The following is a 16,450-nucleotide window of genomic DNA, read 5'->3' as shown; positions in this document are numbered from 1 at the left end:
CTTCACCTGCCAAATCCGGATGCTGGGCCAATTGTGAGTCGCCTTATGGAACTCCTAATCACGGCTGGTTGTGATACAGTCTGGATTCAAACCAGGGTGTCTGTAACGACGCCTCAAGCACTGAGATGGTGTCTTAGACCACTGCACCACTCAGGAGCACTTCTAGAGAACAACCCAAATAAACTGCCTGGTTCAAAACTGAACAGAATAGTACAACTGTTTGCTTATTGAGTTTTTTAAAAGTACGTTTTTAAAAAGTAAAATGTTAACATAGACCACGACGCCACTCGGGAGCAGTGAGGTGGTTCATAGGGGAAAAAAAGAACAAAAGTGGCCTCGTCATTTGAATACCGCTAGCCAAGCCTGTTTGGACAGGCAAGATACAATAATTACATATTGGTTGGTTTTCAGCATTATCATTGCCATCATAAACCCTGGAAGGGAGTCTGTGTGTTGGTCTGGGTGTGGCTGGCTGTTGTGTGTACAGTCCTTCTCATACAGAGAGCCCTGTATCACTACTGGGACATCATATAGGCTATATCTGTCCCCAGAACACAAAACTACTCACTACTGTACTGTGAATTGCCTGCTGTTGTCTTCTCCATTAGAAACAGAAATGGTCAAACAGAGAGCATACCTGCAGATGTTTGAGGAGACTGAACTAATTTCTTATACATCTAGATCCACCCTAGGACTAATTTAGGTGTCTGAACCCATATGAAGGTTGATGAGCCTTCTACAGGATCTATAAAAACATGATATGATGGTAATGTGGAGTATTCTAGGAAAGTCCATCATTCAGACATAAATAATCCATAACTGTAACCCAATAGTCATTTTCCGTAAACCATTATCAAACACATTGGTTACTGAACCTCGCACGGCTTACTTGATTTACAATCTGAAAGTAATATGATGTAAATGTTGAAGGGTGAGAGTCTAATGTGATAACCATTAAATGTGAAACATAAGAGGATGAAATGTGAGAGAAAATGAGTCAATGTCCTTCCTGTCCCTCCCAAAGGCTGATATTCACATATCTCTGTGGAACTCTAGGGTCAGTACTATTGGGTTGTGTGGTCATAGTCACTGCATATCACATGATTTAAAAAATAATGAACAAAACCCAGCGACTTTAGTACAGTTCACTTTATTAAAAGAGAAAACAGCTAAAACAGTATATACATACATTGAAAAACAGACACCCACCATTACACAGGCATTTACACATAGAAACGTAAACACACACAGACACCAAAAAAGGGGGCTCCCTTATGGAACAGGACGTTCTGAAACTGCCAAGGAAAACATACTCCCTGAGCCAGCGGGACCATTCCAATGTTATCCAAGGATGTTGCTTTTATAACCAGGAAAATTTTTCCCCCATATTCCAGAAAAACAAAAGTCATTTCTCAAAAGGTAAGTCATCTTGGCTCTGCAAATTTATGACCACAGAAAGAACATCTTAATGGTCAAGCCATGATTTAAGATTTTTCTACAATTGTAAATACAAACCCTGAAGCAAAAACAAGAAAAACAGTACCAATAAAATGCAACATTAGACAAAAAAATGCAGCTATTGAGCAATAGTGGAAACTGGAAAGAAGTGTGTGAGAGAAAAGAGGAAAGGGTAAAGGGGACCTACCTGAGGTGAGGACTGTACCAGAGCAAACACTGGCTGTATTTCACAATAGAATGTTTGCAATAAGGTGTGTGCTTTCTTGATTCTCTGGAAATCAAGGGGACTGAGCTAAACCCCGGAAACACACCCTTTTAACTGGAAGGCAATGATACTGGTAAAAAAAATGGAGACACATACACCAATGGGACACATTCACGGCAATACATTTTCATGTACAGACAGACCAAGCGATAGAACCACTTTAAACCAAGTCAATAAAGAATAAATACATCGATAGAAGAGTAAATAAACAACAGACTTGGGTCTCAAACATCATTTTACAAACAGAGGGGCTAACAGAGAAACTATAACATCAGAACACGCAGCTCAAAATGGGAACTGATGCTTCAGCAATGACAACACCACCAGACGGACAAGGAGAAAACAGGATGCTGGTCAGATGAAAGAGCCCGAAATGTCAGACAGCCTACAGACTGTTGTCGCCTTGCAATGTAACAGCCAACACCAGTCTGATAAGCTATCTGACAGGCCGAGAGTGTGACGGACATGCCTAAGACACACACACGCAACACGAAGAAAGAACAGGGGAAAAAATCCTTTCATTACTTACCCTGAGAGAGAGAGAGGCTGTATTTGAATAGTGTGATTAGCAGAGCTGCAGCAGAGCGGAGGGAGGTAGGCTCTGTGCGTTCAACAGTGCCCCTCTGTTTTGAATCTACTCGACTGATTTGTCTCCTGGCTCCGTCACTGGGGCAGTGCAGCGAGTTCCTAAGAGGGTTCACTCGAGGTAATGCCACAGAAGCTTTTCACTGCACTCGATCTCTCTCTCTGCTTGCTCTCTTTCCCCACCCTGCCTGCCTGCCCGGAGCTCCCAAACCAACATACCAGGGCAACGGAGCAGAAAAAAAAAGAAGAAAAAAAAAACATTTCACAAGCAATTAAGAAAAAGAGGAATCTTGGATCACGAACCAGCCGACGTTATCCAACGAGCTTAAGATACATAAAAAAATAAACATTGATGGCATAACATCATTTTTTAAGTGCTGCCCTTCCTTTCCTCCTTCCTTCCAGAGTAATGGTGAACATGAGCTTGCAGAGAGTCCAAGCTTTACAGGCACTGAAGACAAAGGGAACACTTACCACGAGCTTCAAACCAGGCACAAAATATCTTATAAACCACTAAATGATCTTATGAACTAAACAGATACCACCAAACACAACTTGGGATCCGAATGAAAGGCTCAATAAGGAAAAGTAACAAAAGTTGCACACACTGAGATCTAATTCAATCCATCAGTGCATCTGGTTGGTTGAGGAGCCCTGGGTCCCTGACTCATGTGCTCTCTTAATGGAAGTAGAACAATAACTCCAGACAAAGGGACCAGCAGATTGATTCATGGATAATTTATCATGTCTGAGCCAAAGGTGATCACTCTGGAATTTTAAAGCGTACAAATTCCATCAATAGCAGTACGTATGTAGGCCTACAGATACACATCGGGTTCTTTAACTCCCCATTTTGATCGATTGAGATCTATCTACAGCAGATTTGTAGAAGTAGAATTTGGAAAAACTGATTCATAAGATTATTAACAAGGTATCCATTTAATGTTCATACCTTGTCTTACCATAATGTCACAACAGTTGATTTTTTTTTTTTAAAGAACAATCCTAATAAATTAACTGGGAAAAAATTATTAGGCCTCGGAACTTAAGTAATATATAACCTTAGTCAAATAAAACCCATCCAGCACAAAAAATGTAAATTAAAAAATATAACCCGTCCAAGCCAAACATAATCCCGTAAATAAAGTGGCTCTATGATAAGACCATTAGTTGTAGTACTGGAAGCTGGACCCAAGAATACTTAAGGCCTCGCAGAGCTACTCACCCACCCACACACAGTCACTGTAGAGCAGCTCAATGAAATGGATGTCCTATCCATACAACACCACACCAAATTGCCAACACGTACCTTATAGTGAACAACCACTCAAGGAAACCAAAAACTATGAGCAATCATCTCTATAAAAAAGCCTGGCAAACAAATAAATTAAGTCCAAGTTCAAGGTAAACGGATAAACTTCATTACCACTACAGAAACAAAGAAAACGGTTACTTCACATGGTGGATATCCATCAATCGATAACATGGACACCCATAATTGGTATTATGACGGTTTGTGTCTCATTGGAGATTATTGGTAAAGAGAGAAAAATGAGGAAGAAGCAGAAAGTTTGTGCTGGGGATTATTTGAGCGAGAGCCCAGAATGTATGCTAGGCTAGCTGCTCTCCTCTCAGTGTCGCCTTCACTTGCTTTTGCCCTCATTGTACTTCTGCTGCCTCGCACTTGGCATAGCTCTGGGCTGTGGAGTTGACGATGGAGCAGACAAAGAAACAAACCATGACCACGATCACCTTCTCAAAGACCCACAACAGCCAGTTCGTCCTACGAGGAACAGAACAGAAATAGAAGGGCGAGACCCTGATTTCTATGGAGTCTACCTCCCTTGTCTCTGGTCCCTGATGCTAAAGTAGAACCTATGTTCTATCTGTGTGGGATGGGATCCGCTCCCACATCCATCCATGTGCAGGACAGAGATCAGTGGTAGTAAAAAGCGAACCCGCCAACCTCCTTCCTCACCCTTAGTGACCCCAACTGGCAGCCTCACTCTCCCAAAGTTAAATGACCTCTTTTCTCCTTTAACTGCAGGAGGTTCAAGTTACAAGAAAAAAGGAACATTGTTCTAGAAACAGCCTTAATCTCTCGTTGTGCAACTCAGTCTCTCTTTTCCTTTTTTCCCTCTCTCGCACTAGCTTCGGAGGAGGGAAAAATATAAAAACGTTTTCAATTAATCACTTTGAGAGAGGGAGACAGCGACCAAGAGCGAGAGACAGAGATAGAAAGGGAAGGAGAGAAAATGAAAAAAACTTTCAAAGAGATATGGCTCCAGCTACAACTGACTCTTTCTGTTCCAGACTGCTTTTTTTGATGGATTGTCATTGGCAGGGCTGGGGGGACCCCGCCCCGGTCTCTGGTCCCCAGTCAGCGCTAGCAATGGGTTCAGGCAGGGCACTCTGTGACACGGGGGAGTGACTGACCACTCACACACACCCTTCCATCCACTCAGACTGAGCATGACTCAGCATACCTACTGCGAACACTGTTAAGTGATAACAGCGGTAACACTACTACCAGAGCTACAGCGAGACCCTACACTGGCCCCCTCTCCCTCAGCCCCTCTTAGCCCTCCCTAAGCCTGCCCAGCCGCCGTGCACCCAGCGAACCCTCTCCCTGTCACTCTAAACGCTGCCTGAGGCACAGTGCTATTACATTATTACTGCTGGACTACGGTATCATCTGCACTGTTGATATTCATCCCACTACTGTTGAAGAAAGACAGTCAGGGAGAGATGGAAGGATGACAAATCAGAGAAAATAAAAGATTGGGAAAAAAAGAGAAGAAAAAGGGATTGAAAGGAAAGCACATTTGAAATGGAAAATTAATGAGAGAAAGAGAGAGAGTGAGAAAACAAAGAAAAGTGGAAAGAAGTGGAGAGAGAATAAAAGAAAACAGCGAGGGAAACACATTCTTCAGAGAAAGGCCCCTCCATGAGGGAGGCGGTGAATAGAGGGAGGTGGTAGAGTATAGTAGAGAACGAGGTACTTACGGTTGGGGTCCCCTCTCCCGTGCATCTTGGCCCTCTGGGCCTCCAAGTACTCCCTGAAGGGCTTCTGTAGAGAGGCGCCCAGCCCTGGGATAGCACTGCCACACAGCCAACAAATTGAGGGAAAAAGAGAGGGAGGGAGAAAAAGAGAGAGAGGGGAGGGAGCAGAGCACGTCACATCATTGTTACTCACCACCAGGCCAAGGGTAGCAACAAAGGGAGACATGCTGCACTGCCTCCTGTACAGTGTTGCTTCCCCCTCCCTCCCGGTTTCCCTCCTTCCACACAGAGTGTACGCGCGAGAGAGAGACTGCGGTCTCAAACAGCTCATCCCCACAGACAGGAATTCAGAAAAGACCAAAAAAAATGAAACACTGAAAAGTACAGGATGTACTGAGAGCTACATATCCTACGCACTTTAGCTTGTTTTTTGTTTTTTTGTAAAGAGAGAAAAGAAAAGGGGAAAAAGTTGGCTTGTCCTCTAAATCCACAGACACACTGCGGCTCCGGCACCCACACATCCATGAACCCGTTCAACTCCCCTGCACTGCTCCTCTCCTCTCCTCTTGGCTGCAGCGAGCAAGTAGAAATGAATGACTTCTCAGAACTCTCACATTTATCACCGGCGGTTCCTGTAAGAACTGGTTTCAGCCAATTAATGAGGAAGTGAGTCGTGCCTGTGTCATCACTGGCTGAGAGAGGGGGAAGGCCCTGCCCTCTACCAGCCATAGGAGGAGAAGGCTCAGTAAGACAGCCCATATTAGGAAAACCCTTTACAAGATTCAGCCACCAACTACAAGCACACTGCCCCACCCACCCCCACCCCAACCCACCCCACCTCACACACACACACAAAGAAGAAAGGGAGAGAGAGAGAGAGAGAGAGAGAGAGAGAGAGAGAGAGAGAGAGAGAGAGAGAGAGAGAGAGAGAAAGAGAGAGATAAAGAGAGAGATAAAGAGAGAGATAAAGAGAGAGACAATGCTCTGGAACAGAGAATGGCCCATCACTAGTCAGGAGTTAGTGATTAATCACTGAACAAATACATACTAAAGACCTTCACTTATACTCTTTGGTGGCACTGCCAATTATATCCCTTTACCACCATTGTTAAAAGCATTCCGACTCCTTCTGTAATGGCGGGGTGGGGGTGGTATGTTCCAAGACACAACTCAAAGCGCAAACCGTATGTTCACAAAAGGCAGGGCATGGTCATATACCAGGACTGATAACTTTGTCAGGACTGAACACTTTGTCTTTCAAACTACAGTAATTCCCTACATGCTGAACACACACACGTCTGTGTGTTCTCTCACATACACACACACGCTCACGCGCACACACACCTTCCCTCTAATTGTGTAAGAAAACAAGTTGTACCAGCTTCAGCGTTTGCATGAGTTTACAAAAGTTACGTTTCTTTTAATCATTAACCAAACACAGAGTTACCGATATCCTCATCAGGAATGGACAGAAAAAAGGCTGCAAATGACAAAGAGAAGCCTAGAGATGGATCATGCTCAACTGACACAATAAAGAACACCCAAAATAAGATTCAAATAAGGATCTAAAGACCAACTGAGGAAGATGAGTGTGGATTAAAGTTTTGTCCCCTACCCCATTCATCCTTCGAATTATTTAATCCCAAACACCTTTTACACACCTATAAACCAAACTGCTTCCAAAATGCTAACTAGTATAACAATCCTAGTAATAACGTAACTCAAAGATTCAATTTCCAACTGACTAAAAACAAACTGACAAGAACAAAGAGAGAAAGTCAGGGTTTGAGAAATAGCGGGCTCAATTCATGCCCTGTACGATGAGCAATAGTGAGTCATGAACCCGGCGCAAACACTCAACAAGTAGACAGAAACTCAAACCTAACAGTCATAAACATGTTTTTAATAACTTAGGGCTGTATCTGTGTGTCCTCATGTACATACATCTGCCTGTTTTGAGCTTTTGGAACTCTCTTAAACTTTCTAGAACTTTCTACAGACCAATGCTTTGTGAACCTTCTGGACTTAGATGTTTATTCTAATCTTGCTTTGTTTTATATACCTGTGAGTATTTTAAAAACCTTATTTTGTGCTGTTATTTTGTAAGAAGCTCAGACAGTGATTGTAATGTATTTTTGTTGAAGAGGAATTTAAAAAGTTACATTAAAATCAAATCACATTTTATTGGTTGCATACACATATTTTGCAGATGTTATTGCGGGATGTATAGACATTATGGACAGTATGTGGATAGACAATTTAGTATATCTATCTGTAGTATATATAGTATAGAATAGTATATACAGCAATAGTTGAATAGGATGGCATTGACTAGAACACAGTATATACATATGAAACGAGTAAAACAGTATGTAAACATTGTTAAAGTGACCAGTGATTCAATGTATATGTACAGAGGGCAGCAGCCTCTAAGGTGCAGGGTTGAGGACCAGTGAGAATGTGAGTATGTAGAATCTGGAAAAAGTATGATTTCTGAAGGCATGCATTAAAATGCTTGTGATGTAAAACATTTTTTTTTAACTGTGATGATTGGTCATTGTTGTAGTAGATTTACTCTCTGTGAGTTATTAAATGAAATGTTTTCTCTTCAATTATTTTTGTCATCACGTCCTGAGTTTGGTGGCTCGTTAATCATAAGAGGGAGAGTGAGAGTAGCCGTATTTAGTTAAAATCCAAATAAAATAGTGTTATTCAGTCAACTTTAAATTCCTGCTATTTGCTCAACAGCTACTGAACAAACCTAGTAACCACCATGTTTGTTGAAATCATGTGGTTTACAATACTAGAACATCAATATATTTACTATTCACTTACAGTGTGGATCTAATAGTGTGAGTGGGTGGAGAAATATACATATATGTGATATTAATGACTAAAGAAAGAATTTAAAGCAAACAAGAAAAACCTAGACACTTTTAGAATTAACTAAACAATCAAATACAAAATCATGTGGCTTTTATCTAGTTTCCGTAATAAGGATATTAAATAGAGCAGTCATAATTGATGTTTATGGATTCTAGCTAAAATAATGTCAATGGTTTCAAAATAAAATTGCTCCCTAAAATAACCACAAGCAAACATAATTATAGTCAACTGAACAAAAACGTATCACAAATGTAAATGATAGATTTGAATCAATTCTGTCAATTCCGATTAATAGTTCATTCTAAATCTATTCTACATTGAATGCTACATTCCATTTCTCACATTGAATGTGTTGAGTAGATTTTCAGTGAACCATAATAAGGGAGTCAAAATAGAAATCGAATGATGCAATCCGACGGGAGAAAAAACATTGCAATGTCTCCGATGGGAGACAAAACAATTATAATTTGCAGGTTAAAAAGATATCCATTTTGAATACCTAAAATACCATCACAATATTCAGTGATAATTTAAACGATTGAAACTTAAGCATTTGATATTCATAAAAAATGTAAAAATCCTCAATCTAATACTTTTTATATCAGACGGGTCATCATTCAGTGACTCACAATATACCAGTGTCTAAATAAATACATCAAGCAAAAATAATCAAACTGAAGATAGTTAAATAAAGGTTAAATAAAATACAAAAACCTATAGGCCTAAATTCATTATTAAGGCCAATCATATGGGATCAAAAGTTAGCTAAACACTTATTTTAGACAAATAAATCAAGGTTGTTTTTATGAGAAAACCTAAGGTTAGATTTAATCAATATGCGACACTGAGAGCAAATATATGGTGCCTTTGACCAGATAAGCTGGTATGTTTGGACTACAGAGCCCCCGCTAAAGCAGCTTTGTGGACAGAACGTGGGAGCAGACGCCAGCTAGGGCACAGGGTGTGACTTTATGACTTGTAATGTATCACTAACCTAAAATAACAGATCACTTTTGCAGCAAACAATGAGTGGATACTTTTTTACATTGATATACAGCACATGTACTTTTGATCAGATATTCGTAATTACTCTCTTGTTAACGTTATGAAGTGATATAAACTGTGGGATGCATACCGTAGATACATGGAAGGAGTGACTTTATCAATCAGGTGGTGCATCTTTATCAATCAGGTGGTGCATCTTTATCAATCAGGTGCTCACTGCACTATCACAGGTCAGCGGTGGGAACTGAGGACTGACTCAGATACACAAGAGGTAGAGGTATCATCACACACACACTGGAACATACAAAAACACATTCACACACACACACACTCTCTCCCAGGTTGCCTACTGACTCTACTCCCACACAATGAATCAATGAATGCTTGTTATGACTGAAAAAAAACTCAACAACACAAAAAGCACTTCATATTCCAGACGCTGATGGTCAACTGGTCAAATCAACAGTGTTCTGTCTAATGATGGAGGAGACGAGAGGCTGTGACTGAAGCCCTGCCAGCAGACCTGGGGACTACTCCTACATGTTCACATGCTGACAAGTAAGGGGTAGGGCCTAGGCCCCGCTTAGATGAATGGAAATGATTAGCACATAATGCATCATGATATAGATGTCTGCCTGTATGAAACAAGTAGTGCCAAATCAGATAGCCGCTGTCAGTGTTTTGAGTGCCCAGTCTAGCTGAGAAAAAGGTCTGTCTGCCTACTCACGGCTAAGTCACAACAAGGAGGAAAGCAGCTCATTGATAAATTGCCAGGGAGGTGTGAATTGCTCAAGTGCTGAACCGTGTTCTTAAGATCTCACAAGGATATAGATGGGGGGTTTTGGAGGGAAATCAGACTGGCTTCCTTCCTCAAACCACCACCACCACATCCTCCTCTTACATAGAGGACAAAACATGTAAGGGTTAATTTGTGACCATCATTAACATTCCTATTTGTTATGTGCTATTATTTCCTGCTGCCGTTACAGAGAGGAAGAAAAAAACTTTTTTTCTCATTATTTTTTTTCATTTCCTTGAGACCAAATTCCACAGAACATGAGTCAGAGGTAACCTATGACCCCTGGACTCTTCTGAAGCTGCCCTACACACACACACACACACACACACACACACACACACACACACACACACACACACACACACACACACACACACACACACACACACACACACACACACACACACACACACACACACACACACACACACACACACACACACACACACACACACACACAGCTCAGGTTGCCACCTCTGAGGAGGGAGAGGGGCACACACACACACTTTCTCTCGCTCTCTTACACACAGAGATATGCACACAAAGACATGTTGTCTCTACCTTCTTGACCTTTGTGCTGTTGACTGTGCCCAATAATATTTGTACCATGTTTTGTGCTGCTATCATGTTGTTGTTATGTTGTGTTGCTACCATGCTATGTTGTTGTCTTAGCTATATCTTTTTGTAGTGTTGTCTCTCTTGTTGTGATGTGTGTTTTGTACTATATTTATATTGTATACATTTTTTAGTCCCTGCAGGAGACCTTTTGCCAGGCCGTTATTGTAAATAATAATTTGTTCTTAACTGACTTGCCTAGTTAAATAAAGGTTAAATAATTGTTTTAATAAAAAATACACACAAGCACAAAATCTCTCACACTTTTTCACTCTCAAACAAGCACACATGAACACTAGTGGCGTGATCATACACAGCTATACACACACCTCCAACTCATAGGCAGGACATGACGGCTAGTTCAGGTAGCTAACCTCTGGCCAGATCCAACTAGTTGCAACATACCAACAAAGAGCTTGTACAACATAAGACCATCAGAACCCAAGTTCACATCAAACATAACTCTTCTGCCAGTATAACCAGATAGGCCTACATCCAGAAACTCAGGCTTGGTGTTAATGGCATTGTGTCTGTCTGACCTGAGAAACTGAAACCTCTAAGTCTTTGTCACACCTCTGAATATCAATGATTAAACCATTCACATAAAAGGTGCCCATCTAATTTGACTTATGGGCCAATTAAAGTTTTTCAATGTAAAGTTTCAAATCACTTATTCAGACAGTTAATTTGTTTTGTTCACACTGTACTACAAACAGTAGAATTGCTGTTATGTGGTCAAATAAAATACTGTTAATGATAGTAGAAGTAATATGTTCGTTGAATTACAGTGAAAGATACAGTGGGGAAAAAACAGAGCGTGTGTGTAGGGAGTGTGTGTCCCTCTGATTCCATGTCTCACTCTGTCAACCGGATCTGGTCCAGTTCAATCAGGCTCTTTCCCAATGACTTCATCACTGAGGCATGGAGCCCGCTCCTGGATGGAGATCCCCCTAGTACTACCCAGCCAGGGTGTTTATCACATCCCTGCCTGCTCCCCAGCCATCTGTGACGCGCACACACACACACACACACACACACACACACACACACACACACACACACACACACACACACACACACACACACACACACACACACACACACACACACACACACACACACACACACACACACACACACACACACACACACACACTAATTCTCTCACACTCTCACAGACATACACTCAAACACGTTCACAAAAAGGAGGGACCCTTAAACAAAGAGGAAAAAAGGGATGAGATCATTTCTTTTTTGGAAATTACTTATCAGCATGGGTCTGCCGGGAGGGACAGTCAGCTAAACACACTGCCTGTCCCCTGGGGGGCCCACTGCTGAGAAACAAAGAGCACCAATTATATATAGCACTCTGTTATTCCTGTCACCTGCCATGCATGTAGTCCTATAAAACAGTCCCCAACAATCCCCTGGGTCTTAGCCTGTGAGTGGCTGAGGAGGTGTGATGAGGTGAGAGGTCTGTCTCACTCAGTGACTGTGCTGCTGGCCTTTCCAGACGCAGAGTGTGGGGAGTGGAAGGGTTGACTGTGTCACAGGCGGATGGAGACAGCCAGGACTAGCCAGGCCAGGCTGCCCAACATAAGGTGTTGGGACCCAGGGGAGGCCAGGAGGAAGGTGGGAGAGCAGGAGGGGAGCAGTGGATCTGGGAGGAAGCTAGAACCAGAGTCCAGTCATTCTTCATCCTGTGGTGCCCGGCCTATCCCATTGATCGATGCCCACACTACTAACCTAGAGATCACCAATGCTTTATTTATTGTGGCAAACTCACCACACCATTTCAGTATCACTGTCAGCAAACCAATTATGTAAGTAACAAATCTATGACAGAACAATGCTGAATATGTGGGGCTTATACAGTATCCTGTGAATAATGGGTGACTGTACGTGCGGCTTCTATAATGTTCACCTTGTTGATTGTCTGCTTTGACAACACACAGGTCACCACATAGGTTACTATGGAGCTGGAGAAAACCACAGGCAGCAAGACAGTCTTCCTCTGTGAAATACTGTACAGCATGTTCTACTTTAAGTTTCAAGATTTATGTCACATGCACAAGTACAGTGAAATGCCTTTCTTGCAGACTGCAACAATGCAGTAATCAATATAAATGAGTACATGCACAGTAATAATTCGGTATTAAACTGATTACTGCAGTAGGTAGATTATATAATGGGCATGTAAACGCCTTACGATGGTTATTTGAATCGGTGGAAGGTCAGAATCGAAGTAAGCATACACCGATTAAAACACCTGTTTTTCTGACCAATCTTTACAATGATTAGGACATGTAAACACCTAAAACGACATTCCAGTGGTGTACTTGATAAAAGTTCAATAAAATAAACACATTTGATCAGGGCATGTGCTAGCAGCAGCCAAGCAAGCCTCCCTCTTTAGTGTGAGTGAAGTGAGTTCGGAACAACTGAATGTACGTGTCTTAGAAGTCGTTTTCACATACAACCTTTATGTCCCAACTCAGAATCAAATACGCTTCCCCAAAATGGACGCTGTGGTAGAACGTTTGTTTTGATTGCCGATTTTCAGAATTTATCAGAGCGGCATGAATTAGCCTCATTTCATATGTGTCCATGTAAAAAGGATTATTAGGGAAATCACTCTTCTTGCAAAACATGTAATTGTTTTAATCAAATTATTATACTAATCTGACTATCCACAATTATCGCATTATTGTGTGCATGTAACCATACTCAATGTAGCACTAAAAATAACATAAGGTAGAACAAAAACACACAAGAAATAAAAATAAGAACACAAGAAAGTAAGAAGCTTTATACAGAGTCAGTTCCAATACCATTAACAATGTGCAGGGATACTGGAGTGATAGATGTCGATACATGTATGTATACGGGTAAGGTGACTCGGCATCAGGATATATGATAAACAGAGTAGCAGCAGAGTAAATGAGGATTGTGTGCACGTGTGTGCATGTGTAGCCATTCTGTTAGCTATTTAGCAGTCTAATGGCTTGGGGATATAAACTATTATTGAGGCTGTCGGTGTCAGACTTGATACACCGGCACCACTTGCCATAAGGAAGCAGGAAGAGCAGTCTAATGGCTTGGGTGGCTGGAGTCTTTAATGATTTTCCAGCCTTTCCATTCACACCGCCTAATATCAAATCAAATTCTGGATGGCAGGGAGCTCGGCCCCAGTGAAGTACTGGGCTGTCCGCACCTCCCTCTGTAGCGCCATGCGATCGAGGTGCTGTTGCCATACCAAGCAGTGATGCAGTCAGTCAAGATGCTCTCAAAGGTGCAGATGTAGAACTTTTTGAGGATTTGAGGGACCCAACCTTTTCAACTGCAGCCCCATCGATGTGGATGGGGGGGTGTGCCCCCTATCTCCCTCCCCTGTAGTGCTTACATTACATCACTAAAAATAACACAATAACAAGTGACAACATTTTGTGCACAGTAATAGTTAGTTTCAGGTTTGAGGCTAGGGCTAGGTTGTGCATACATGTTGGGCAGGATGTGTGTCTGTCTAACGTACAGACAGCCAGTGAAAGTGCTGTTCAAGACCTACTTCCTCCTAACGCCACAACAATACAGTTTTAGCTATTTTCACTACAAAATAGCTTTTTTTTATTGCTAGTACAAGTGCTTTACAACCACTGTTATTACCTCAGGCGAAAAGGTATTTATGGTCAATCAAACAAAACCAGAAAACATTGAAAAACAGTGACTACATTTAGATTCTCAATATAAATAAACAAAACATAAAACATTTAAAACCATTAGTTGATGACTAATGGGAAAAATGACTAAACATGCAAAGAATGATCAATAATTACTAAATAACATGCAAGTACAATCAAGTAACAGATTCTTCCATTCATTTGTAAAAAAAAAAAAAAAAAAAAATTAATCTAATCAAATTGAACACCGATGTCTGCCTCAAGGTGTTAAATATGTATAAGAGAGCCAATAGTTGTTATTTAGTCTAGGCGGGGAAATGACCCGTTGGGAACAACAGGTAGTAAATGTAAAACAGTTTTACGGTACGTTTTTATAAATAACCCCTATTTACACACAACCCCCTACTAAAACATATCCTTTGACTCATTAGCTTGGCTGCCATTGTTCTGAATGGGCATTTTTACAATTGCTTTGTTTGTGTTAATGTTGAATGAGTGGCCTTAGTTGGAGCTGTGCCCTGCCCTGCTTCGTGTTCTTATAAACGGACAGGCAGAGACGTAAAAGCAGGCCTGTGACTCAGGACTCAGGAGGATCAGAGTTGGACTGGACTGTTCTTTGATGACTGGTTTTCAAGCTCTGGGGAGAAGTGCTGAATTCAGCATCATACAGACTTGAGCATCCTAACAGACCACAGTCTGATGCTACATTATACAAAACACTCATGATGCTGACTAAGATCAGACAGGAATTGTGCTGTTATATCAAGGCATATAACATAATTGTTGTTTGTGGCTGAATTCATCAACAAGGCTAAAATCATCACAGAATAAAACAAACTGATTCATAAATAGATGAGTAGCTCCACAGCTTGGACATGAACATATGAAGCCAAGTTTTGATGGCCGGGTGGGTTGTCTAGGCCTAGCAGGGAACAGGAGACGAAAAAAAATTAATCAGGGATGAATATAGCAGGAAGCAGCATGTCGTGCGAAGAGATCACACCAAACCGAAGGGCCCGACACACGACACCGGACCCAGAGTATTAATCTGACCCCCTACTTCACCCCCATCTCCCCCACTCTTATTCATCTGTACAATAAAATAAACACAGAGAACAGAACCCTGTGTACCAGTGGCCCTTCAGTGGCCCTCAATGTGCTACACAGTGCTTTCAGAAAGTATCCCCATCCTTGACTTTTATCACATTTTGCTGTGTTACAGCCTGAATTTAAAATGTTAGACTGAATTTAAAAAATAACCTTATTATGCATGATGGTTGAACCAAAAGATTACATGTAACAAAAATGTTATGAATTGGAAACTATTAAATATATATGTGAAATTAAATTCAACAATAATGTATGTTGATACTAATATTATGTAAAATATCTAATTATGTTTCCATATGATAACAATAGCCTAATATATGCAATATGCTGACACTATTGTCTTTTATTAACAGTTTCACTTAATCAACCTAATAATTATGTACACACCCCTCACTATTGTCATGTACTATTCATGACATTACCCTGAAGAAGGCACAGTGATGCAAAAACGGTGTTTTATCCATTAAATTATTGGGAGTTTTATATATATATATATATATAAAAAAACTCCCAATAATTTAATGGATAAAACACCGTTTTTGCATCACTGTGCATCACCATAAGGACAAACCTGGTTCAGTCTGCTTTCCACCAGACACTGGGAGACCTAAACCATAAGGACAAACACACTGGAGTTGCTTACCAGGATGACATTAAAATGTTCCCGAGTGGCCTAGTTAAAGTTTTGAAATTAAATAGGCTTAAAAATCTATGGCAATACTTTCTCTTTCTATATATATATATATATATATATATATATATATATATATATATATATATATATATATATATATATATATATATATATATATATATATATATATATATATATATATAGAAAGAGAGAGAGAGAGAAAGAGAGAGAGAGAGTGTGTGTTTGACTCTCTTTATTTAATTTTATAGCATGCAGTTCATTCTCCATTTGTTTTCTCTGGATGTGTGCCAGTTCATGCTAAAAATAAGTGTAAAAAACAGACATTGAATATCCATTTGACCATGTTGAAGTTATTAATTACACTTTGGATGGTGTATCAATACACCCATTCA

The 16,450-nt window shown here is 40.7% G+C and overlaps 1 protein-coding gene across 4 annotated transcripts in view; it reads right to left on the bottom strand.

Moving 5' to 3' along the window:
* Nucleotides 1-1,134: 1,134 nt before the first annotated feature.
* The window catches only part of LOC123998630 (vacuole membrane protein 1-like), a 51,760-nt gene continuing 36,444 nt past the window's right edge, over nucleotides 1,135-16,450 (bottom strand). For 2 of the 4 annotated variants that reach the window (XR_006832300.1, XR_006832299.1), the window contains exon 5: nucleotides 13,890-15,215. Coding sequence is in view for 1 of the 4 variants with exons in the window: in XM_046303683.1 (XP_046159639.1) it covers nucleotides 5,238-5,409 (172 nt within the window). In the remaining 3 variants the exon portion in view is untranslated. Of the gene's footprint in view, nucleotides 5,410-13,889; nucleotides 15,216-16,450 lie in introns of those variants that run through there. The other 2 variants (XM_046303683.1, XR_006832301.1) reach the window with 2 other exon arrangements.

Source organism: Oncorhynchus gorbuscha, linkage group LG16 (genome assembly GCF_021184085.1).
Source record: "Oncorhynchus gorbuscha isolate QuinsamMale2020 ecotype Even-year linkage group LG16, OgorEven_v1.0, whole genome shotgun sequence".
Classification (NCBI taxonomy): Eukaryota; Metazoa; Chordata; class Actinopteri; order Salmoniformes; family Salmonidae; genus Oncorhynchus; species Oncorhynchus gorbuscha.
This window is presented reverse-complemented; position numbering and strand designations above follow the sequence as displayed.